We start from the raw sequence: 24,525 nt of genomic DNA, 5'->3' as shown, positions 1-24,525 counted from the left end.
AGTGAAGCGCCATTAATTTGCTCCTCATCAGCCATTTCTTTTTTGCAGAATGCTACTGCTGGCCCCTGACTGCACCACATGCAGGTCCGTGATAAACTAGGTAGCACAGCTATTTTCCCCACTTAGCTCTGAGTGCAGCTGTACCATAAAAACTGACATAAGGGCCTCGTCAACACACTCCAGAGCCAAGCCGAAGACTGGCCTGCTGTATCATGGACCTTAGGAAAGCAGGGGGACTAAAGTCATGTGTAACCAGCAGGTTTGGGGTGGAAAGAATAGGCAGATCATTTTCCCTTGGAGAAGGATGAATAATTCCAAAGAATGCTGGAAGACCACAAGTGTGGCCAGAAAGTGTCAGTGCTGTGTTGAAAGGTTTTTGTAAAAAAATCCATTCCAAAAATATCGCCTGGACTAGCAAGAGTGAGCACATTAATTGTTTTTACATCTTCCTGTTTGTCTCTTCTTCAGTTACATGAAAGTGGGAATTTTATAAAATTCTTAAGGTCTTTTTTCCCCCTGAGATTTGCACTCTGCAGTGTTTTCTTCTAATATTTTAATTGTCAGGGATTATCTGTGTTCTGTCTTGTTCTCTGTAAGGATTTCCTTTTTCAAGTCCTAACTCAAAACTCCTTTAAGACAAAAATGAATCCACAGGACTCCTCTTAATTTATGATTTCACAGAAGGAACTTTGATGCCAGTGAGAAACCGGCTCCTCAAAAAGATGGTGAGTTTATTTGAGCCCTCACGGCCCTTCTTCCCCTGTAGTGCTGCTTTGGAAAAAAGATTCAGTATATGGAGATGTACCCTTGAATCTAGACCACAGATCATCTGTACAAATGTAGGCAGTCACCTTCTGACCCTAAATTGCCTACTTTTGTACATTGAATTTAATAGGGACTGTGTTAAGTATAGAAGTCCTTTCAAATGACTGATTCATATCTAACTAAACATCATACTGGAAGACATATATCCATTAGGGAATACTGACTTTGCCAGGAATGATGTATGAGACATAAAACCAGAGGTCTCCTCCTCCTCTCACTGTAATTCCTGTGGGCTGGTTCCTGAAGTCCTTAATCAGAAACTCACATTCACTTCAGTGTTTGACTCAAACCAGAAAGGAACATAAACTGTTATGGCTCTGGGAAGAAACCTGAGGTTGGGATCCCAAGCCTCTTTTTGACAGGATGAGTATTGCCCACCCTGTTCTAGCCTGGTCCCAGAGTGGAAAGAAGGAAGTCACCAATGATAGACAATTCATGGTGGCATTTTAGTTTCAGTTAGTATGGAGATTACTCAAAAAATCAGTTTGTTCCCACTGTCCTCATTTTTGCAGATATAATTGAGATGTCTTGTAGTACTCAGAGTGAGCTGCTTTCAGAAAGAGACATCACAGAATCATAGAATGACTTGGGTTGGAAGGCAACTTAAGGATCATTTAGTTCCAGCTCCAATGTCATGGGCAGGGATGCATTTCACTAGATCAGATTGCTCAGAGCTCCATCCAACCTGGCCTTGAACATTCCTGTGGATGGGATATCCACACCTTCTTTGGGAAACTTGTGCCAATGGTTTAACACTCTCACAGTGAAGAATTTCTTCCTAATACCTAACCTAAATCTACCCTCTTTCAGTTTGAAGCCATTCCCCCATGTCCTGTTACTACATGTCCTGTAAAAATGTACATACTCCTGTAAAAAGTCTCTTTCCATCTTTCTTCCGGGCTCCCTTCAGGTACTGGAAGGTCACAAGAAAGTCACTCCAAAGACTTCTCTTCTGCAGGCTGTACAATCCCATTTCTCTCAGCCTTTCCTCACAGGAGAGCTGCTCCATCCCTCTGATCATCTTATTGACCCTCCTCTGGACTCTCTCCACAGGTCCATGGCCCCCTGTGCTGGGACCCCAGAGCTGGATGCAGCACTGCAGGTGGGGTCTCACCAGAGCAGAGCAGAGGGGCAGAATCCCCTCCCTGGCCCTGCTGCCCACCCTGCTTTGGATGCAGCCCAGGATAATTGGCTTTCAGGTCCAGCCTCTCATCCACCAGCACTCCCAAGTCCTTCTGGGCAGGGCTGCTGTTGATCTCTTCATCCCCCAGCCTGGGTTGATGCCAGGGGTTGCCCTGATCCATATGCAGCACCTTGCACTTGCTCTTGGTAAAAATCATGAGGTTCCCACCTGCCCACTTCTTGAGCTTCTTCAGGTCCCTCTGGATGGCATCCTGTCCTTCAGGTGTGTCAGCCACATCACTCAGATCGGTATCACTTGCAAATTTGCTGAGAGTGAACTTGATCCCTTTGACTACGTCATCAGTGATGGTATTAAATAACACCATTCCCAGTACAGGGCCCTGAGGAACACTACCTGTCACTGTTGACCACTACCCTCTGGATGTCACCATCCAATCAATTACTTATGTACCTTCATGATGGTTATGAACCCTATCTTTGCTTACAACGGGAAGCACTTTGCTTCCCCCGTCTCCATCCACCTGTCCATCCACTTGAGAGGTGTGGGAAAAGAGGTTGCCATTGAAGAATGAGGCAAAAAAGAGGTCTCAGCTTTCTTCTATTCTTCTTTCATCTATTATTACCAGTTTACTAGAGTTGTTTATTGGGTGGGGCACTTCCTGAAGGTTGAGATGTCATCTAATCAGAGAAAAAGGAGCCATAGAAGCACAGTCAAAGTCCTGGCTTTTTTGGGAAGGTTTCTGGTAAACCAGAAGGAATGTTGTCTGGGGAAGTATTGAGGATATTGGAGGAATATTTTCCTTTTGTTCTGTGTTTTGTATGGTACTTTGTATACTGTAACATTAGTGCCTGGTTTCCAGGAAAGTCTGGGTGTTGTAGATCTTGATGGCCGGAAAGGAGGTGTGGCTGTTTTCCTCAAGGCAGTCACTGTGGATTGCTGGGCTGTTTATTTCTCTCAGCTATGTTATTCCTTAGTCTTGATATTTAGAAGGAGTCCTCATACTTTCACTGGGCCCATTTCCCTGATGGAATTTATTTCTGAGGCATTTCCCTGCTCCTGGGATATTGATGTTCCAACTACTTGTCCACAGAAGGAGCTCATGAAGAGTAGGAATCTGATCCTTTAAAATGGATCTGAGAGCTCCCCTTTCCTCAAAAGGTGGCTGTTGCATGGTCTTGATGTTTAAGTCCTTTGTCATCATAGGCACAATCTTGATAAGATATTATCTTAAACTCTTGCCTTTGCTAAATCCTAGAAGAGACCTAAGAAGTGACAGTGGCTATTGAAGTCTTACCAGCTAACACCACCCATTTGTCCTCAGAGAATTGTTTAGGTTGGAAAAAACCTAGGATCATTAAGTCCAGCCATTAACTTAGCTAATCTACCAGCCAACTGTGTTCCTAAGTGCCATATCTACATGGCTTTTAAATACACCTCCAGGAGTGTGGATTCAGCCATGTCCCTGGGCAGCATGTTGCAATCTTTGACAACCCTTTCCACAAAGAGCTTTTTCTTAATATCCATTCTAAACCTCCACTGGTGCAATTTGAAGACATTTCTTGTCATCTTATCAAGGAGAAAAGACTGAACCCCACTGGCTACAGCCTCCCTTCAGGTAGAGAGTGATAGGGTAACCCCTGAGCCTGCTTTTCTCTGGGCTAAACAACCCCACCTCCCTCAGCCACTCCTCATAGCACTCATGCTGCAGACCTTTCACCAGCTCAGTTATCCTCCTCTGGACATGCTCCTGCACCTCAGTGTGTTTCCTGCAGTGAGTGAGGACCCCAAAACAATACAGTGTGGCCTCACAAGTAATGAGTACAGGGGGATGATCCCCGCCCTGGTCCTGCTGGCCACACTATTGCTGGTATAAGCTAGGATGCCACCGGCCTTCTTGTCCACCTGGGCACACGCTGGCTGATGTTCAGCTAGTGTCAGCCAGCATCCTCAGGTTCATTGCATCGAGCGCAGTCACTCCGCCCCCAGCCTGCAGCACTGCCTGGGGTTGTTGGGACATGTCGGGTCCCTAGAGGGCAGTCATGCACCGCCTGTGCCGAGGCAGCCACTGTTCGGGACACTCGTGGGCTGAATTACGGCAAAACAACGCCAAATGATTAATTAAGAAGCTTTATTTATAGTAGGAACGATTTAAATCTTATGATAGGTTGAAAGGTCTGTGGTGGCAATGATTTAAACTTTTCTGGACAGCACATGACAATAGTGATCTTTGAACAGCCTGTAGCAGCAGTGATTCAAACTTTAAAGCAGAGGAAGGAAGGAGGAAGGTAAGATAGGAAAATACAAGTAGAGAAAACAGATCTGTGTCACCACCCATGGCTCCAGTAGTGCCTCTGTTTTCTTGGATGGCAGGTGCACGGATCATGGGTGCATACCCTCGCCCCCTCTCTGTTGAGCTATTTATAGACTAGTCCTTGCGTGTGTGTTTTGTTATTCTAGAACTTTTCAGAAGGGTGTCGGAGGGTCTCATTGATTCAAACTTGTTTTTAAAACTAAAGTTACCCAAGATAAGGAAGCTTATCCCAGAGAAGCATTATGCTGCCTCTGCAAGACCCTCTTTTCTAACCACATCTTATCTAATTGGCATGGCAACATTCCTTTTCCCTTCTGTGAAATGTTTGAGACATTAGCTGTTTCAGGTTTACATTAACTCTTTCAGGTTTTCAGTCTCTCATATGATTGAAGGACAGAACCTGGCACTTGGCCTTGTTGAACCTCTTCTCATCAGCCTCAGCCCATTGATCCAGCCTGTCCAGACCCCTCTGCAGAGCCTTCTGACCCTCTGGCAGATCAACACTCCTGCCCCACTTGGTGTCATCTGCAAACTGCACTCAATCCCCACGTTCAGGTCTGATAAAGATACTAAACGGGCTGACCCCAATACTGAGCCGTGGTGACTGGCCCCCAGATGGATCTAACTCCAGTCACCAACACTCTTGGGACCCAGCCATCCAAGCAGTTCTTTACCCAGGAGAGAGTGCACCTGTCCAAGTGAGGAGCATCCAGTTTCTCCAGGAGAAGGCTTTGGGAGATGGCATCAAAGGCTTTACTAAAGTCCAGGTAGACACATCCACAGCCTTTCCTTCAACCACGAACCAGGTCACCTTGTCCTAGAAAACAATCAGGTTGGTCAAGGACCTGGGACCTGCCTTTCACAAAGCCATGCTGACTGGGCTTTATCTCCTGGTTGTCTCCCACTTGCCTTATCACGACACTCCAGATGATCTGCTTCATGACCTCCCCTGACACCGAAGTCAGGCTAGCAGGCCCATAGTTCCCTGGATCCTCCTTCTAGCCTGTCTTGTAGATGGGGGTCATATTTGCTGACCTCCAGTCTTTTGGGATCTCCTTGGTTAGCAAGATGGCTGGTAAATGATGGAGAGTGGCTCAGTGAGGACTTCTTCCAGCTCTTGCAGTACCCATCCTGACATGGAACTCTATCAACTCTTTCCTCTACTTATACCTTTTTATTGTTGATTTAAATAACAAATGTGGCTGATTAAGTCTGAAATGCTCAACCTACTCACATTTTGGATGTCTCTGTTTACAGGAAAGTTTTTCAGAACGAAACGAAAGGATCTGAGCATATCAAAAATCAGCCTGCAGTTCTACATACGCCTTCCATTTCCAGCACGAGCCAAAGCAGCCAGACATCTTTGTGTCTGCCTAGAACTAAATTGTGGACTCACTGGTGTCTTCTTAAGGCAGGCAAGGAGGGGCAGTTGTCATGCAGGGTCTGTCAAGGAATCCTTAGGAATTTCCAATTCAAACAACAAAACTATTCTTGCTCAGACAAGGCTAGTGATTTCCGCAGTAACTCTTAACCCTGGATTTTGTACAACTTCTGAAAAAACCCCAGACTAGTAAGAAAGCACAGAAAATACTTATATTTGTTTCTTCAGAGTTTGAACACTGCGAAATACATAAACCTTGCCTACCATTGTAAGAATCAAAAACACAGAGCAGGAACTCTTAGCCACTGAAAGGATTGAAAGTCTTGCTGTCCTCTGGGCAGCACTGGTAAGAAAACACACCCAGCATGTTAAGTACCAAGGCCTAACGAAAAAAATGCCCCCAACCTGTCAGAGGGCTGCTAAAAACTCTGGATCTGTGTGGCTAAACACAGAGAGAATTAATTGATGGATTCTATGAGAATAAATGCAGGGACTGTGAGACTGGCAAACACTGATTTGTCACCAACCTTCTCTAGTAACATTTTGCTAAGTAACATTTTGCTGAATATTGTGACTTCAAGACCCCTGGATAAAATCTGGGAGTTTGCAGGCAGGTTGCACCATTTTTAATGATGTCCTAGATACAGGTTCCCACTGATTTATCAGCAGATCAATCTCTCTTCTGTAATCTCTGCTGCACGTTCTGTCATATTGCAATTGTCAGAACAGTAAATGTTCTCCCACTGCCAGAAAACACTTTATCATGCTCATAAAGTATTGCCTACCTGTGATCTGTTACTTGGTTCTGGCATGTATTGACTGTTTCAAACACGGGACTGTGCAGTGACTGGCTTGGAAAACACCCTCTCTGTTACTGGCTTCTCCCTGCTGCTAGGATGCTGAGTGTCTGTTGTGTTCCAGCTCAACTTTTCTTGATGCCTCTTAAAAAATACATTGGTTTTGAGTTGCTGAGAAAAGTATGCTAAGGAGGTGGAACACGTGTGACATCTACATAAGCACCGCTTGATGTTCTTGCTTTTTTTTTTTACTTCTGCACTTCTGTTTCTAGCACTATACCTAATACTTTGCAATGCGAATTCTCTTTTCTTCTGCTCTACACAGACTTTTGAGAACCTTGTATATTTTGCTAAAATATGTAGCTAATACAGTGTATTCAGAGGCTCAGGCTCTTGCCCACTCAGCATCACTCCAGAAGCAAAGAGCAATATTAATACTAGAATTACTCCTGCAGTGTCTGTTTCTCCTGGCTGGCTGCCAATGGCCCAAACAGATCTGCACACCAGTGGAGAAGTACTTCTGATGTAAGAGACTGAATTTGCTTGTGCCAGGCAGCAAACTCTCTGCCCCATACCAAAGCATCTGGGCAGTGAAATAGGTTCAGGCTGTTGAATGTTGGATAGTAAAGTTGTTTTCTTCTCCATCTTCTTGTGGCTCTGCAATGTTGTCCTAGAGTTAAGTAATACTACCCCAGTATCTTAGGTAGCTCTTTTAAAGCAGTAGCTGAGAAAAAGCTGTCTGTCTGACCATGCTGATGTTTCTTTGGCCAACAGGCGCTTTGCTGTAAAACTGTTCTAATGTTATCTCCCCAGCCTGGGCTGAGCTGGTGTCCAGCGTGTTGTCTGGGAAGGCTGTTGTTGCCTCTCTCATATGTGTCCCACAATGCTGTAATTATTGCCCTTTAAAAGGAGTTATGCCTTCTGGTGTAACTCCACTGTAGGACAGAGATAGCTTTATGTAAAGCCATTACCCTTGCTGGGTGGAAAGATGGGGAAATCTGGCCTGACTGGGGTTATCAAGAGCTGCCTCTGTCCCTTTTGCAGAGCCCATGTTTTCAAATGCAAAACGTTTGTGTGTTTCACTAACTGCTCATATCATATCCCAACTTTCTTAGCTTGTGGAGATAAGGGGAAGTATAATTTCTTTGTGTGTCCAGAAAAAGGAACATATTTTTTTCTGGAAGAAAAAAGTAATAAAATTATTCTTCACAGGAGAGATTATGTAGCTCATGAAGTGTTGCCACAGAAACCTAAACCATCTGAAAAGCATATAAAGAAATGTGAGAATATGGATTTGACCTCCACTTGCAGACATGATCATAACTCCTACACTATGTCTCAATTATCCCATGCCTCTCCTGAAGGATGAAGAGACATATTCCCAGCACCAAGATGGATATAAAAACCACTTACAAAGGTAGACTGCCCTTGCAGCTTTGTTCAGGACTTCACAGGTAACTTCATTTTTTAAGAAAACAGATCAAAACAGTGTGCATTTTCTATTCCTTCTGTATATGTATGCTAACAAACTGTGCAGGAACCATACAGACAGAAATAGGTAGTTGGTAATACAGCCCTGCATTAATGGTAGCATTGGGATTTCCCTGAATTCACTTCCTTTCCCTATCTAACAGGAATCCTAGGTAGAAGCAGGGCCATGGGAATTCCTGTATGTTGATCCAACAGCAGATGTACTGAACATATTCCTAGTATACTGCATAGCTGCAGTGGATGAGACACATCTAAAATAGAATTTGCTAGGTCTGAGCTGTTCATGAACGATGAGACTCAAAGAAGTGAGGGCTTCGGTGGATCGATGCTGCGTTTGTCCCTAGTGGGTCCCTCGTGCACCGCTCAGGCGGCTCTGCCAGCACCCACGCGTGCCCCCGATCTCACCTTCGCAGGTGCTTGTGAACAGCCGCTCACACACACAGGCTGTGCACGAACCGGAGACAAAGAGGCGAGAGGGGCTCTCTGCCTGCAGTTCTGAGGTGTTCAATGGCAACACCCCCAAGGGAACACAGGCAAGAACACCAAACTGAAAGCCCATGCCCGTTTTGTCCCAAAAACTCCCCCAAGGGCAGGCAGAGCATCCAAAACCAATGGTCTGAGAGCTAAGGGGCAGAGGCAAGGTTGAATGGCATAACAGTGTGAAAAGGGATGGGAGGGGAGAGAGGGCCAGTGACCAGCAGAATCTAGACAAAGGGAGAACTTTCTAGCACAGTGTTGTAAGGAGAGACCACTTTTAGGGCAACTTGGGGGGTGTAAAGTGGACTTAGCCACCACAACAGAGATTCTTTCTCTGTTTGCTGCAGAGTTATTTCGTGAATATACAAGAGATGTGTACAGGAAATACGGACACACAATGCACTCCAGTTCTCCTGCTGGTGAAACAGGTGAACTGTGCATCTGTGTCCTTGTCCCTCAGCTGCAGTAACTTGGTGGCTTGTCTTTGTGGGAGCTTTGTTCTTTGTCAGCAGCAAAAATTCTCTTCTATGAGCACCGGGAGGAAACTTTCCCTTGCACGGTTAAGACAATCCTGTCAGTTTTGGTAGTAAGTCATAAGTAGAAAGTCAGAGGATTTTACCTCCCCTTTGCTCACCTTTCAGCTAGCTAACGTGGATAGGCAGATAGTTTTTGTGTATTTCTGTATTTTATTTCATTATGCTGGGCAAACGTAACAGTTTATGACTGCTGCTTATTATTACAGATTTGTCCCAATGTACACAGACAATTTTTTTCTTGGAAGTCAAAATGATAAAAGAAGTTGGGAAATAAAAGGCATGTGAATGCATCATTAAAATTACCTGGCCGAAATGACTGAAAGTTATACTTTATTCTAACTGCTGCATGTTTGCAGCTGCATGTTTGCAACAGCATAAACTGCAGTTTTAACATCAAACACATAGGAAATTCTGTCCATTTAGAATGACTTGAGTTGTGAAGACTATGAGCCAGAGGTGCAAAATGTCCATATCTACACAATTTTGAACACTTTTTTTGCATAGGAAATGTCACCAGATGGCATTCATTGGCATAACTTCAGTAACACCAATAAAAAAAGGCTGCTATGTGGAAGTGGAGGATCTGTCCTTCTGTGTGTAGATATCCTTAACTTCTCTGTATCTGGAACATATGTGTATTAACTCCAGAACTCTAATAAAAGGTGTCACAGCCACATTTGTTTATAATTTACAGTATTTTTCCAAACACTGCAAATGGAAATCATTGTCCAAGCCACCTCAAAGATCGAGTTGCTGAATGAATACCGAATGAATTTTCTTAAAGGCCCAGGTTCAACAAAAATTACAACTTTTAATTGCGCTATTCTCTAAGCATTGCTACTTTCACTGATCCCTACTGTCGTGGTTTCACCCCAGCCAGCAGCCAAGCCTCACGCAGCCGCTTGCTCACTCCCCCACCAGCAGGATCAGGGAGAGAATCAGAAGGGTAAAAGCTGGAAAATCCATGGGTTGAGATAAAGACAGTTTAACAGGGAAAGCAAAAGCCGTGCGCACAAGCTAGGCAAAATAAGGAATTAATTCACTGCTTCTCATGGGCAGGCAGGTGTTCAGCCATCTCCAGGACAGCAGGGTCCCATCACAGGAAAGGGTGACTTGGGAAGACAAACACTCTCACTCCAAATGCCTGTCCACATCCTCCTTCCCCCTCACTTTATGTACTGATCATGATGCCATGTGGTCTGGAATGCTCCTTTGATGAGTTTGGGTCACCTGTCCTGGCTGCATCACCCCCCAGCCTGCCAAGCACCCCCAGCTTCCTCACCAGACTGGAGCACAAAGAGCAGAAAAGGCCTTGGCTCTGTGTAAGCCCTTCCAGCAATAACAAAAATATATCTGTATTATCAGCTCTGTGCTCAGGAAAAATCCAATACACAGCCCTACACCAGCCACTGTGAAGAAGGTTAACTCCACCTCAACCAAAACCAGCACACCTACTCAAGTGTGAAATTTTGGAACATTGTATTGAATTAATTATCATAACTGGAATACTGGAACAGCATATAAAATAGTGCTGCATTGGTATTAAGTTACCTTTCCTACTGTATTGTTGTATTCTTTCCCACTGAACACACCATATCCCAAATGACACTGTAGGGTTAAATTGATGCTACTGCTTGTCACAGTTCATGTCAGATGACTTTGCAACTTAAAGTTTCAAAATTCTCATCTCCTCCAGGCTACACATGTAGTTGTTTCTGTCTATCTCCAGACACGTGACCTAATTTCAATTCAGTTTTGCTTGGTTATAGGGAGATGTGCCTAACCCTCCAACAACATATGGTTCATATCCTGCATTCCCTCCTAATGTTTTCAAGATTGTGCTACATGGGAAACTATTAATATCTATGGTTAAGAATTAGAGTTACAATAAAACTGTAACATATTTTGAAGGAATAGTAGCACTGCTGGCTTACACTAAGTAAAATAAATTCATAATGCCTATGAGGTCTCCAAACGTGTACAGCTTATAAATTTTAAAAATTGAAGACAGATGGACTTGCTTATCATATTTTGAATATTTTACAAGAGCTATGGTTACATCCAAAATGCATAGACTGTTCTCCAGCAAAGATGATGGGAGAACCTGAAAAGTTTTTTGGTAACTTTTGGTTGGTGGCTGAAATGTGATATCTCTGAACAAACCTTTTCTTAGAGGTGGTCTGAATCTCATTAGCTTCTCACTTTTGAACACTTTATTAATGCATTTCCTGTAAAAACACATCTGTATATGTTCATGGTTCACCCTCTTGTACTGTTTTTCAAGGAGAATGATGTACCCTAGGCATGGGCACAAGGTCAGCATCTCACCAGTGCAGTGGTGCCTGGACATCTCCTGCTTGCCAAGGGAAAGAGAAGTGCCAAACTCTGATTGAATTGAAGAGTTCAAATATCCTAATACAAATATCCTAATTGCATCATTTACTCTATAGTACTTTGACAGAGTCAGCTGGAAGCTGATTTGCCTCATGACTCTTAGTGTGGTTTGAAAGGAGGGTAAATTAAAAAAAGAAAACAAAAAACACCCCTTGGATTAGCTCCAAGACGGTTTCATTTCAACTTCCTACCAGTAACCATAATGGTGTCTAGGGAAAGTTGCTCAAAATTACTAGTAAGGGGAAAAAAACTGTGGTCTTCTGGCTGCAGCACTGGTCAGAGGGTTAGGCAGATTTGCAGTGAATTCCTAGTATGACAGCACAAATCTTCAGATTACAGGGCCTCATTTATTTCCCTGATATCCTGTCAAGAAAGGAACATATGAATGTTCCTAAAATACCATCTAAAATGTTTTCTTAGTCATAGATTTGGGTAGCAAGATTTCTGGAATACCAACCATTTCTGCAATATAATTCAATGCTTCACATTAGTGCAGACTTGTTCTGCAAATCCCAGCACAATTTTTCTAGTAAGGAAGAATTGGGATAGAGTTGCAAGTTCTGTCTCAGTTTTTGCTTGTTCTGACAGCAGGAGTACCATGGAGAGCAAAGCCAAGGGCCAAGGAGATGCCACACAGCACAACTTGCTAACATCAAGATGAGCTGCAAGCCTCTGAAAGTGGCAAACCCTAGGCAGCATCACAGCTATGCGGCTGAGGAATCAGGTCAGTCACCAGGCCAAGTGAGAAGGTAGAAAGAGGAAGGGCAGCACTGCAGCTTAGCCTTTAGAGTGGAATAGTGGACGTCTGGTTCTCCTTGTCCTAGAGATGCTGTGTAAGACACCTGAACAGCCTTCTGCACACATAGGCACACTCTGTGCTTGGAGCCAGCCACAGCCCAGCAGCAGGAAAGTGTTTGAAGTAGGTCAAAGTCACTGCCTTGATGCTACACTTCCATGATTCCTAGCTGACTGAGCACCCGCTCAGTTACCTGCAGAAAATGTCTCTGCAAGACTGAGAATATTATTTAATCTTTCCTCATGGTGTTTCACCATCTCTGTAGGTATGAGTGGGTACAGGCCTGTTTGATTCAATTTTCTGTGTAGATGCAGGGCATTTCCAGGGCTTAACACACTAGTCTATAATATATTCTACAGCTGTTCTTCGAATAAGATTTGTCAAACATTACATCATAAACAACTATTTTTCAAAGTAGAAAATGTAATAGTATGATATATGGCTAAACTCATCAAAGAATTTCAGTTGAGAATTTCAGTATGATTCCTCTTTCATTTCAGATGACTGTGTGTTACAGAATGAACCAAAGACAGAGCAGATCAGACCAAACATTAGGTTTCACCCATCAAAAGAAAAATTTTACCACAGAACCTTTGTCCAGAATGACTCTTTCTACAGGGGACTGGTTGCCACTCAAAGCTGAAAACCTCTGAATCTGGTCCAGAAAAGCAAGGCTCCCTTTGAGAACATAAGCAATTACAAAGTGAATTACGTGCCACCTCCTCTGGCGGAACATTATGTCCATAAAATTCAGAAATACCAGGTCAATGATGTCTCATTTGATGGCCTCACTACACACAAATTTTCTTACCAGGGGTGGGCTGGTCAGCCAACCAAGCTGGCAACACCATACCAGACAAAGCTGGTCCCTGTCTTCCTTTTCTCTACTACAACTGAATTTCAGGAAAAATACAAAGCAGCCTCCTGTATTCACCAGAAAACCTGATATATATCTTCCTCCTCTGGAGAAAATGGACCTTCAAACCACTACCTGGACACATTGGAAGCACCCAAATGGCAAGCCAGCCAAGATGTCTCAATCTTTGGCCCCTCTTAATAAAATCACTGAGCCATTTAATAGCTATAAGACTATAAGCCTTGGCTATGCAATAGACTAAAACCTATCACTCATGCTGCAGACTTTCCCAGCAAAACCAATAGATTTCTTGACTATGTTTCCAGCCCATTATGTGCCTCATTCACTCACAGTTATGAAAACATATAAACCTGTCTGGTCAGGCCCAAAGCATCACACTCTCCTGGATGCTAAAACAACCTACACTGCAGCTACACACCAAAGGGCATTTTTAGATGCCAGGCCCCTTACAAAGACCCACCCCGGTTACACCTTCGAGAAAACTGATGCTGACAGCTTGATTTTGTTTGTACCCTTCTTTTAAACCAGTTGCTGGTTTCATATTTGGAGAACTCTTAAAATAAATTCCCTGGCACTGACTTTTTCTGGTTAATTTGAACAAATGAAAAACATAAAATCCAGGGGAAAGACATACTGATCTTTGTTTCTCTGTATTTTTTTAGTTTTTCCCACCTAACTCTTGCTTACTAATTGAGAGTTTCCTTCTCCTGAGACAGTAATAGAGAGATCTCTTAGTAATAAATGTTGTTATTGGTGTAAAGGGGGTTCAGCCGTGTCCATGCCTGTAAAAACAGAGGTAGAACAGGTGAATTACATGATGTGAAGTCATGTTTAAAAGTCATTGCTGGATAACAAAGTCTGAGATCCAGCCTTTTCCAGTATTCCTATCAAAGACACATACAAAACCTACAATTACTGGATAAATATTATTGAATATTTCACCTTTGTAAATTGTGTCACTGTGCTGCCCAGAACTAGGCTATCAGATGGGAGGTTTTTGTGCCAAAGGTACCACCCTAGGCTGACACCTTGCAAGAGAAGTTTTTCAGTAAATGGTCTTCACTTCAGGGTTCTGGATAGGTATCAGCAACATCAAAGAGTTGAAATTGTCACATGTTGCTACAGTTCAGCCAGCAGCTAGAGTTGTATCATCTTTTGAATAAGGCCAGCGTTAAGCTTGACCAGAACTGTTCATTTCTTTGTCCGAAGTGCTTTCTGTAGGCTTGTGAGCGTTCTGTCAGCACTATGAACCCTTCTGACTTCTTAAGCCCATTCTACTTTCCTAAATCCTCCTCTCCATTACTGCTGGCAGGTCTGGCTGTTTCCTGAGTATTTAGCTCAAGTGCTAGCTAAAGATGTTGCAGGCTTGATGATTCTTGCGCGTCCCTTCCAACTCAGGGTATTGTATTTATATTTAATTCTATTATTCTGTGAAAGGCTTGTGTCTGACCATCAAAGCAGCATTTAAAGAGGAAGACAATTTTTTGTATAAATGTATCTTAAAACTTCCGAAAAGCTTTGAAACCTGTTGGGATAGAAATTTTTCCTAAGTGCTTACAAGTTAAAGCCAAACACATTCCATCTGAAAACATGAATGCTTAACCCTGAGGGTGGGAAGCCACTGGAACAATACCCTAGGGGCACAGTGGTTCTGCTTCAGTTGAAGTCCTTGAATCTGTCCTAGAGGCCTTTTCTAAACACATTGTCCTAGTTCAATGAAAAATTATGTTCCTTGCAGAGGGAACAACTAGGCAAATCTCTACAGATCCCAGTGTACAAAAAGGCCAAATTGTGCAGTCATTGATGACTTCACACAGACTTCAGAAATTCAACAGTCTGTAAAATATTCCCTCACCTGTGGTGAGGTATTGACCTAGAGTATATTTAGAATTTTGTTTACGTCTCCTCCTATTTTATCAGCCAGCCTTCTTGAATCTTCATTTCTTAAATATTGAATTTCTACAGGAAAATACTTTTTCTTCCCCATCTCTTTTTATCCAGTTGTTTTCCTGGTTTTATTTATCAACCTGTAATTCTGCTAATTCTGAAATAGAATTTATTTGAAAAAAACAGCTGAGGCTTGTGACTGCAGAAAAGATTGTTCTTTTATGCATAAGAGCTCTCTTATGCTTAAAAAAAGAGTGTTCCTTCAACTCTTTGATATGAGACTGGCAGGGAATGTAGAGCAAGGAAAGTCTAGTGTGTAAATTTATCTTTATCACAGGTTTGTGTGGATCTGTTTTGCTGGGTAGAAGTTAGTCTTATCAAGCTCAATAGCAATGTAATATGCCAGTTAGCACTAGTAATTGCTGGGTTTTGAACATTGCCAACAGGAATCTTGATTTTCTATGCAGTGGACCCGCTCACACCAGCATCAAGCAGACATGACTGGTTTAAATCCAACACTCTCAGAGCATGAGACACGGGCTTGTTTTTTTTTCTTTTCTGTCTCTGTGTGTTAAAAACTTATTAAAACCAATATATGATAGCACCAAAGTGAGTTCCCTTTTGTGACTGAAGCTGTGGTTCCACAGTAATTAAGGCTGATGAAAGCTTGGGCTGCTGTAGTTTGACATTTTCTCCTCCTACAGCTGCATGTTTTCCCATTGTCCCTCTTTTTGGTAATAACATTAATGCTGTCTGACTGAGATCTTGACCCTGTTTGCCAAGAAGGCCAGTGGTGTCCTGGGGTGCATTAGGAAGAGCATTGACAGCAGGACAAGGGAGGTGATGCTGCCCCTGTACTCAGCCCTGGTGAGGCACATCTGCAGTGCTGTGTCCAGTTCTGGGCTCCTCAGGACCAGAGAGACATGGAGATGCTGGAGCAGGCCCAGCAGAGAGTGACAAAGATGATGAAGGGGCTGGAGCATCTCTCTTAGGAGAAAAGGCCGTGGGAGCTGGGCCTGTTCAGCTTTGAGCAGAGATGGCTGAGAGGGGACCTCATGAGTGTCTGTGGTTGTCTGAAGGGAGGGTGAAGTGGATGGATCCAGGCTCTGCTCGGTGGTGCTGAGCAATAGCATGAAAGGCCATGGGCACAAACTGATGCACAGGAAGTTCCACCTGAACATGAGGAGGAAATTCTTTACTGTGCAGCTGACCAAGCACTGGAACAGAGAGGTTGTAGAGCCTCCCTCACTGGGAGAACTTCAAGAACTATCTGGACACAATCCTGTGCCATGTGCTCTGGGATGAACCTGCTTGAGCAGGGAGGTTGGACCAGATGACCCCCCGTGGTCCCTTCCAACCTGACCCATTCTGTGATTCTGTGATTCTGTGACCTTGCATTCATGATGCAGCACAAGACAACACCTCTCACTCAGTGAACAAATGGGTGGAAAGGAGGAAATAGCTGTAATCAACATCCAACTTCTTAAGAATGGATAATGGCATCAATACCTAAAAGTTGGCTGAAGTACAAAGGCTACTATCAAAAAGTGTTTCAAAAACCAAAATGAAAGGATGAAACAAAGAGACTTTATCCTTTGCAGAGTTGAGAAAGGCATCCAGGGTAGTTGTACTGTGAAGCATGCAAAAAAGAACAAGGAGGATTTTGCTAAGCAATAATGGATGAAGAAGTCACTGTCAAAGCCTGTAACTACACTGGTACTGACCACTGTGACCATTGCCAATGACAAATGTCACTTGTGCACAGAACAGTCTGATGCATGTACACTGCAGAGGCTGTTTGGAGGGATAGCATCTACCTGTATCCCTGAAAACACATGAGAGGTGTACTCACCAGCACTACCGATCTCCAGGAAAAGCACAATCTGTTTAGCAAGTCTTAAGCACAAAAGCTGAATTAAGGAGACATATGCAAACTAAATTTTAGAAGGGTAGCAGCTTAATAGAAGGTTATGAATGTTTTATTAGCAGGAGTAAGGCAGTACTGCAGTTCCTCACTGGAAAAAGGATGAGCAAAATTGCTTAATTTGTCTCTTCTCAGTGGGAAACAAAACCAATCAACCCCAGAAGAAAGTTACCTGTAATGGGGGAGATAACTAATCAGTTCAGTTTTGACTTGTATTATATCAGCCTTTCAACCACCTGTATCTGCAAGGACTGCCAACCCCACTGCCTTACATCTGCAGGAGGCATTTCATCTGGAGAAGGTTTGCAGTTGGCAATAGGGGAGAGGTCAAAAAATCGGTAAATTATATGCTTATGGCCTAGAAATATGAACCAGCAGCAAATTAGGGAGAACTTTGCCATCACAAATTCTAAAAACGGCTTCACCCAACACTATAGATTACTAAGGAGAGGAAATTGTCAGCACCTCAAGTGTTTGAGGACTATGAAGGAAGTGTTGAAAGATAAGTGGTATGTTTCAGCAAAACTGAGTGTGTTCATATCACGGAGGGAAGCAATATAGATCCTGGGCATGGTATTCAGGAGACAGAAAGCAGCTGAATTTAATGTGTGAAAAAGCAAACTTCTTCTTTGGAAGACAGAAAAAGGTCTTTCCTGAGGCACAGATAGGATCTCCCTGAGGGATCTGTATTATTTCAGTTGGAAAGAGGCGTTTGGGCAGAGAACTGAGTTCACTGGGATGGGAAACTTCCATAATGAATTTTCTGAACAGAGTTTACTTTTGTCTCACCCCTCTATAAACCACTCTTCTCCCTTCTGTAGAAGTGTCTCTCTGACTTCTTCCCACTTTGGAAGCAGTGGTTTGATGACCTGTGCCCCTCTGCTTGTGTTTTGGGGAAATACTGTTTTGTGGCAATCTGACTTTCACTTTATCTGCAGTCTGTCCCACAGAGGTTTTTGGCTGCATTCACAAGAGAAGGAATAGAGTAGCTCTAATAAAGGCAGTGCTATGTTCATCTCTGTGTTCCCTGTTTCCACAAGCACACTAGATCTGTGCTTGCTGGTGTGAACTGTCCCCAGACTGGTGAGAGGGCTCACGTGGCACTGCCAAACACCATCACACAGGCTCAAGCATACTACTTCGCTGGGCTAGCAGGCAAAGCTCTGCTTTGCTCGCTGCTTAAAAAAAAAAAAAAAAAAAAAAGCCTGTGAGATCCTCCCTGCACAGCTGGATTTGATTTTCTGTTGTTTGTATGTTGTGGGTTAACAGTGAAATTTTTCTTTTTTTGGTAATAAAATCACTAGGTTGTATGCTATTACTTGAAAACTGACTCCATGAGTGTTTTGGAAGGTGAAGTGCTTTAACAAGCATTCACCAACATTATTGGCCTTTTATTCAAACCAATAATTTATGCTTAAAAAACCCAACCCAACCAGCATGTAAAAAAGGGGGGGGCGGGGTGGGGTGTAAGTCTGCATATAGCCCAAAATAAACTATTCCTCAGTCCAACCATTAAGCACTTCCCTAAGAGAAGAGAAACCCATCCTGGCTCCTCACTTGGAGGGCAAGCTGTTCATGGCCTGCCTGGTGTGATCCTTCTGGTTCATTATTGTGCTTTCCCACTGCCCCTAGGGAGTTCGTATACAAGCCATGCAAGATCTTGAAGCAGAAGACTACTTTGTAATACTAAAGAGTGTACCAGTAGCAGTAGTAGTAGTAGTAGTAGTAGTAGTAGTAGTAGTAGTAGTAGTAGTGAATGGTTTCTCATGCCCATGTAATCCTAAGCATGTATGGATAACTACATGCTTACTATGGAATTGTTCACATCCTGCCAAAAAAGAGTATTTATATGCAACCAGAGTGCAATCCTCTGGTGTCCCTTTCCCTTTTGGCTGCATAAACCAGCATTCTTTTATTTACAGCTACACAAATATAAAAACTTTCTTTGCAGAAGCTTTAAAGGCCTAGAAAACATTCTTGTTTTTCCCTTTTTTTCCTCTCCTGAGAGGTAAACAGTGTGTTAGCAGGAAGACTAGAGAAGTGCAGCCCAACCTTGCTCTGCTTGCAGAGAGGAGTCTCCTGCTCAGGCTCTGTTCAGCAGAGGCCTCAGCTGATGCAGTCCTGTCTGCTGCGCTGCAGCCCTCCTAAAGTCTCAGGGATGTAGCCAAAATTAGCCTGGTCTGCTGGCTGATACCCCGGGTATTTTTGTGTCTGGCTAAGTGTGGAGGCATTCTGTGAGACAAGAATGATGCCTCTGGTGAGGGATGAGCATTTTGTGGTACCAGGGATGCCTTTTGTTGTGTGAGCTTAAGGATGATGCTGTAGTGGCTTCACCCACAACCTGTGCAGAGCAATCTGGCCTTTAGAAACACGGTGTTCGTCTTGCTCAAGAGCTGCTGCTCTTGCTGAGAGAGGAGTTGTTTTGAAGGGAATGTGGAAGGAACATGGTAGGCTGGAGCCTCTTCTTGGAAAGAAATCATTAAAAGCTTAGTATTTAAATTTAGTGATTAAACCAGCTCAAGGTCAAAGACCTGCAGAGATCTGTAGAGTTACATAGGCAAGAGAGGTGGGGAGGAGTTGCTCTGGGCTTTTATCACTGGGACAGTGAGGTGTCAAGGGGAATTCAGTGTGATGCTGTGCTGGATCAGTCCTTCCCAGCTGCCACACTTTATGTACAATCGGCATGTGGGATTCAGAGCAGCCTGAGGCAGTGTAACTTGCACAGGCAACACACTGGTACAGGCTCAGAGAGGGGCACTGAAGGCACTCCCATGCAGTCCCCTGTTCCTGTGTGCTTGAAGCATGTGCAAGAATGAGCACTCACAAGTCACAGTGCCCAAGGTGGGCACCAGCGTAAAGCTGGCATGCATGAAGGGCCAAGCATGTCCAGTGAAATCCCTCCATTGAAAACAAAACAAAAAGCACGGGCAAGATCTTTGTGGGAATGAATCACATCAGATTGGGGTTACAGATGGTGATATTGGCAGCATATACTTGAACTTTCACACTCTCATTTACTACTTTTATGCTGTCAGCTACTTTCCATGTCAGTGACAGGGTATGTGCTTTGCCCTCTAGCAATAGTATTTACAGATTAATTTTATTTGATCTTATTTTTTTTTAATTGTTTTTTTACTGTTCAGAAGCAATTTAGTTTTCTGTGATAACCTTGTATCTCCCTGCAAGAAGCCTTCCCTATATGTACATGAACTGGTGTGCAAATTCAAATCATTGAGGAAACGCCATTGAATCTGTTTTATATACATTTCATGAGGTACTTTGTGCTGTTTTGTCAGTTTGTTGGGGTTTTTTTAAACCAAAAAAACCTCTACTAGATAGATCCTGCCATGGTACGTGAAGGCACTTGCATACTTTCATCTTTGCTGCCTCAAACACCACAATGTGCATTTGAATGGGTCAGTAGAGGATGTTCAAGGCTTTGTAACCATTCTGGCAAAAATGAAGGGCTGGAGTCTGTGCTTTCATGCACTTTCTAGTCTCAGTCTTCATCAGTGACAATGGAAGCAAAGATGAGACCGAGCACTGTATTTACTTTTCTAAGGGACAGATGGAGAATAAAACATATTGATGGGCTCATATCTTCACACATGAAATTGAGAATGGGAAAAAGTATTGTACTTCAGTGAAAAAGCAGGTGAGAATAGAAATACGTATTTCAATTGGAAAAGGATGTGCTGGTCTTTTCCCTTTATAAATCAGGATAATTTGGGTTGCAATTACTGAAATGCCTTAGTGAAAAATTTATATTAAAAAATATTAAAATGACTATATATATGGCCAGAGTTTAGATTTGATTCTGACTGACTGGAGAGCACATGTAGGCTGGAGATGATAAAAACTAATGTAGGTGAAATAACGATCAACTGATATGCTTTTGGTGTGAGAAATGTGTAAGATCAGTAGAGGAAGGAGATCTCATTTTCCCCTCCTTCAATTTTGTGCTGGCTCAAGTATTTAACAGGTTTTTTGGTTTACTTTCCACAAAACTGGACAGTTAATACATAACACTATTGATAAATACATATATATACCTTTAAAGAAGAGGATGAAGGGAAGGGTTAAATCGATGATCCCCAAGCTGTGGTCTGTAGCTAATACATACAGCCATAGGTAGCATTAGCATCTGCATACACTGCTGGGTTGGAGAAAATCTGACATTAAAAAGACTTGACGTTGAAAGCATCTCTGTCAAAAGTTAGGTAACTGAATGAATGAAGATTATTTACTCAACTACTAGCTGAAATAATCAGACACTCACTGAAAGCTGCCATTAAAAACTTTCGAGGAATTTTATGGTCCTGAAAAGTTGGAAAAGAGTAAGCTTTTGGGTTCACCTTCTACAAATAGAGGTAGCAGGTGATGCTGATCTAGAATAACCAAATTTATTTATGATCAATGTTTGAGCACCAAACAGATAGTAAGGCCTTTTGTTTGATAAGGTAGTTTGCAAGAAGAATCCTAACTTAAAAACTAAAAAAAGCTCCAATTGCAGTCCATATAACTGCAGCTAGAGAGCAGGAAAAAGATTTCTAGCTAAAGGTTACTTTGGAAAACTCTGGCTATGGCTTCTGTTTCTTTGAGATCATGCATCTGGACACAGATGCCTGGAGTAGTTCACTTGTGCTTACCTTGTCACCAAAGAGGGGCTGGGAGTAGATCTTCTGTGGGGAACATTTCAGCACTGTATTCTTATGCTTCTTCCAGAACAGTTTTTCCTTTGTGAGGAAAATTAGTCAGGAGAACCAAACTGGAAGCTTGCTTTGAAGGTTTAGAAGGCTTTTTGACTTGAGTAGCAACTCAAGCCATAGGCCTAAGAGAGAATAATTATTCTCTTGTGAACCTAAGCAAACCTGTTGTTCATTTTACATACACAACAGCTTCTACACTTGTTTTACTGAAAATGAATGATGAAATTCCCATTGCCTTCTGTACTGTTGCTTGGAAGTCTTAGGTCTGGTCTTTGACTTGCTTGTCTGTGTGAGTTGTCTAAAAAACATCTGCAGGAATATCATACAAGGGAAACTGTCAATAAATCAGAGAAAAATTGCTGTTCCCTTTTAGCAGGGACATACTGTTTGTTTGAGAAGGGCAGCAACAACAACCAGCTTAGTTTTCAAAACTTGATTTTTTTCTTTGTTAAGAAAAAATGCTTTTGCTTTATAAATTTTTTTCTTCTTTACTCTCAAAATTCAGATCATTACCACAATTCCTTCTGCAAAAACACCTGCTGCTTCAGGTAGCTGGCAGCTCCATTACTGAAGGCAGCAGCAACCTGTAAGGAAAGACTGAATTAACAGATGTTTCTTCAAGCCATAGATTGCTGAGGAAAGTTATGTCTTGAAGCATTGCCTCTTAGAAAAAAAAGAAGCATACTTTTATTGATTTCCATGGTCCTTGGACCAGCAGTGATGGCTTTATACTTCTGCAAGAGCAATAGGGGCAAGACATTAGAAAAAAAGAATAAAGCAAGGCAAATGAAGAATTAAAACATATCTCCAAGACAGGGTGCAGAATCTTAGTGGCTGGAGACTTTTAGAAAGGAATTAAGACATCCTCTTCCCCTGAGGTACATCATGTGTACTTTGTGTAACAGGTGTGTGCTGCTATCATAATACAGAATAAGGACAGAGAACTCCAACAGCTTTGCTACTTTGACTCTTGTTTTTAAGATTAAAAAAACCACGTCAGACAGTAGTAGGTAAATAGGCAACCTGCATTACTTGTACAAAAAGTTATATATATACAAGTTTGCTGTTTTGTTTTCTCTTTAGAGAAGGAAAGCACCCTTTCATAAAATAACCAGTAACCCTTATCTTACTGAGATGCTGCCAAGTCACAATTCAGAAGACAGACATGTGAAATTAAATCCACACTGTGCAGAGACAACACAGTGGCCCCTCCAGATCAGATCCTTTGTGTACATCCTGTGCACAGTTACACAGACACAATGAAACATGTGATAGCTTGAACATATTTTGCTTTCACACAAAAGAAAATACTTCCCCATGCTGCATTTTGTTAACTAATGTATCAAAAATATTCATCACATCGTCATCGTCATCATTGTTATTATGTTATTAAGGAATTGTCCTTCATTCCATGCATAACTATCATTTCACAAGTTAAAAATGTTCTCCCTCCCTCATGTCATAGTCTATAAAGCACTCTGTGCACAGTGAAGCAGATCCCCAATTAAATGCAAGTGCTATTAAAATTAAAAGAAGTATGCTATTACTGTTGATTTTAGAGGAACAGAATTATGGGGAGATTGAAAAAAACCCAAAATAGTTTTATCTGGACAAAATAATGTACAATTATTAATATTGCACTTTTTATACAAGAAATCCTAATAAATATACAGAAAAGATATACATTTACATACACAGAAAGTCATTATTCTTTTTTTTAAATAAAAAGTTACACTGACGCTTATTTCTTGACCCATTTCTACCAAGAGCATTCACTGCCAGATGTGTTTTGAAGTAAGCCAATTTGAATCAGTTTAATGTCATGAACCTCAGTAGTGGACCTCCATTTTTACTGAAAAATCCACGTCATGAAAGCTGTAGCATAGCAGAACTTGAACAGCATTTCATTAATATACCACGAGGCACTAGCCCCAACAGGGGTTACAGGAGAGGCACAACCAAGCCCTTCATTTAGAAAAGGTCTTGAACCAAAACCTGAGATCAGGTAGTTCTCCTTTGAAGCTCCACAATTCTCAAACTCTCTTCTTTGCAGATTTCCTCTAATTTTAATTTTTTTCTGAGCAGAGCAGAGAATGCCCAGGAACCAAAATCATGCAGCACTTCACTGGCTGAGTATCTACTGCAGCTGGCCAGGAGGCAAGACTCACAGCCTGCATGCAAAATCATGCTGTGGGTGTGATGTTTGAGTTTCGTTTTTTAGACTGTACCTTCGGGGGGTTATACATGGACTTAAAGATCTGCTGCTCTAGAACACCTATTTTGTTGTGGAGAGGAACAAGTTTGTTACAAATTACTTGCATTAGTCCTATGGGACTGATGCTAAAGCCATTCTTTTCCTACTGAGTAGTAACAATCATGAAAAATCAGAATAAAGCTCTTTTCTACTACTTGTCCAAAAAGCTTGGCTGTCAGGAAAGAGGAATTTCATGCTAGCAAAATAGAAAAACCCACTTCCTCAAGTTCTTTTCCAAACCCCAGGTCTGAAAGTACCAGAACTTTGGGAAGTAATACCTCTTTTTTCTAAATAAATGCTAGTAGGATGCAGTATGCAAAGTGTCTCCCATGTACCACATACAATTTCTATCTTTTCTGCCTATGGTCTCTAGGGAACAGTGTTTGCAGGTTCGTACTAAAGTGTGTCAAGCAGATCACACTTGTTCTGCTTTTGCTGGATAATAACTAATGTCACCACCTCACCTCTGTGCTGAGGGCAACCCTTCAATCCTCAATCCTCCCTCACAAGCTCAAACTGGAAACATTTTCAGGTGTATTTTAGATCCACTTATGCTATGGACCATTGTTCAACTCTGCCAGGTGCCAGATCCTCAAAGATCACAAGGATGTTCCTTGCCTGGTGTGGGAAGGAGAGAGGGGTTTAGAAACTAAAAAGGCTTCCAGTATGGGACATAACAAATAAGTTTGTAAAGCAAAATCCTGTGCTTGTGTTCTCAAGGT

The 24,525-nt window shown here is 42.4% G+C and overlaps 2 protein-coding genes across 2 annotated transcripts in view; one reads left to right on the top strand and one right to left on the bottom strand.

Moving 5' to 3' along the window:
- SAXO1 (stabilizer of axonemal microtubules 1) overlaps positions 1-13,552 on the top strand; it is a gene marked incomplete at both ends in the record, with an annotated part of 29,436 nt that extends 15,884 nt beyond the window's left edge. Inside the window, 11 exon segments of the mRNA XM_082301672.1 lie at positions 4,178-4,254; positions 4,647-4,835; positions 7,671-7,793; positions 8,220-8,362; positions 12,653-12,792; positions 12,796-13,067; positions 13,069-13,234; positions 13,240-13,286; positions 13,288-13,433; positions 13,436-13,488; positions 13,490-13,552. Coding sequence (XP_082157798.1) covers positions 4,178-4,254; positions 4,647-4,835; positions 7,671-7,793; positions 8,220-8,362; positions 12,653-12,792; positions 12,796-13,067; positions 13,069-13,234; positions 13,240-13,286; positions 13,288-13,433; positions 13,436-13,488; positions 13,490-13,552 — 1,419 coding nt within the window.
- A 208-nt stretch (positions 13,553-13,760) lies between these two features.
- The window catches only part of LOC309585140 (ADAMTS-like protein 1), a gene marked incomplete at both ends in the record, with an annotated part of 88,293 nt that continues 77,528 nt past the window's right edge, over positions 13,761-24,525 (bottom strand). Inside the window, 2 exons of the mRNA XM_082301671.1 lie at positions 13,761-13,811; positions 17,113-17,198. Coding sequence (XP_082157797.1) covers positions 13,761-13,811; positions 17,113-17,198 — 137 coding nt within the window. The remainder of the gene's footprint in view (positions 13,812-17,112; positions 17,199-24,525) is intronic.

This window comes from Coloeus monedula (assembly GCF_965178545.1).
Source record: "Coloeus monedula genome assembly, chromosome: Z".
In the NCBI taxonomy this organism is placed as follows: domain Eukaryota; kingdom Metazoa; phylum Chordata; class Aves; order Passeriformes; family Corvidae; genus Coloeus; species Coloeus monedula.
This window is presented reverse-complemented; position numbering and strand designations above follow the sequence as displayed.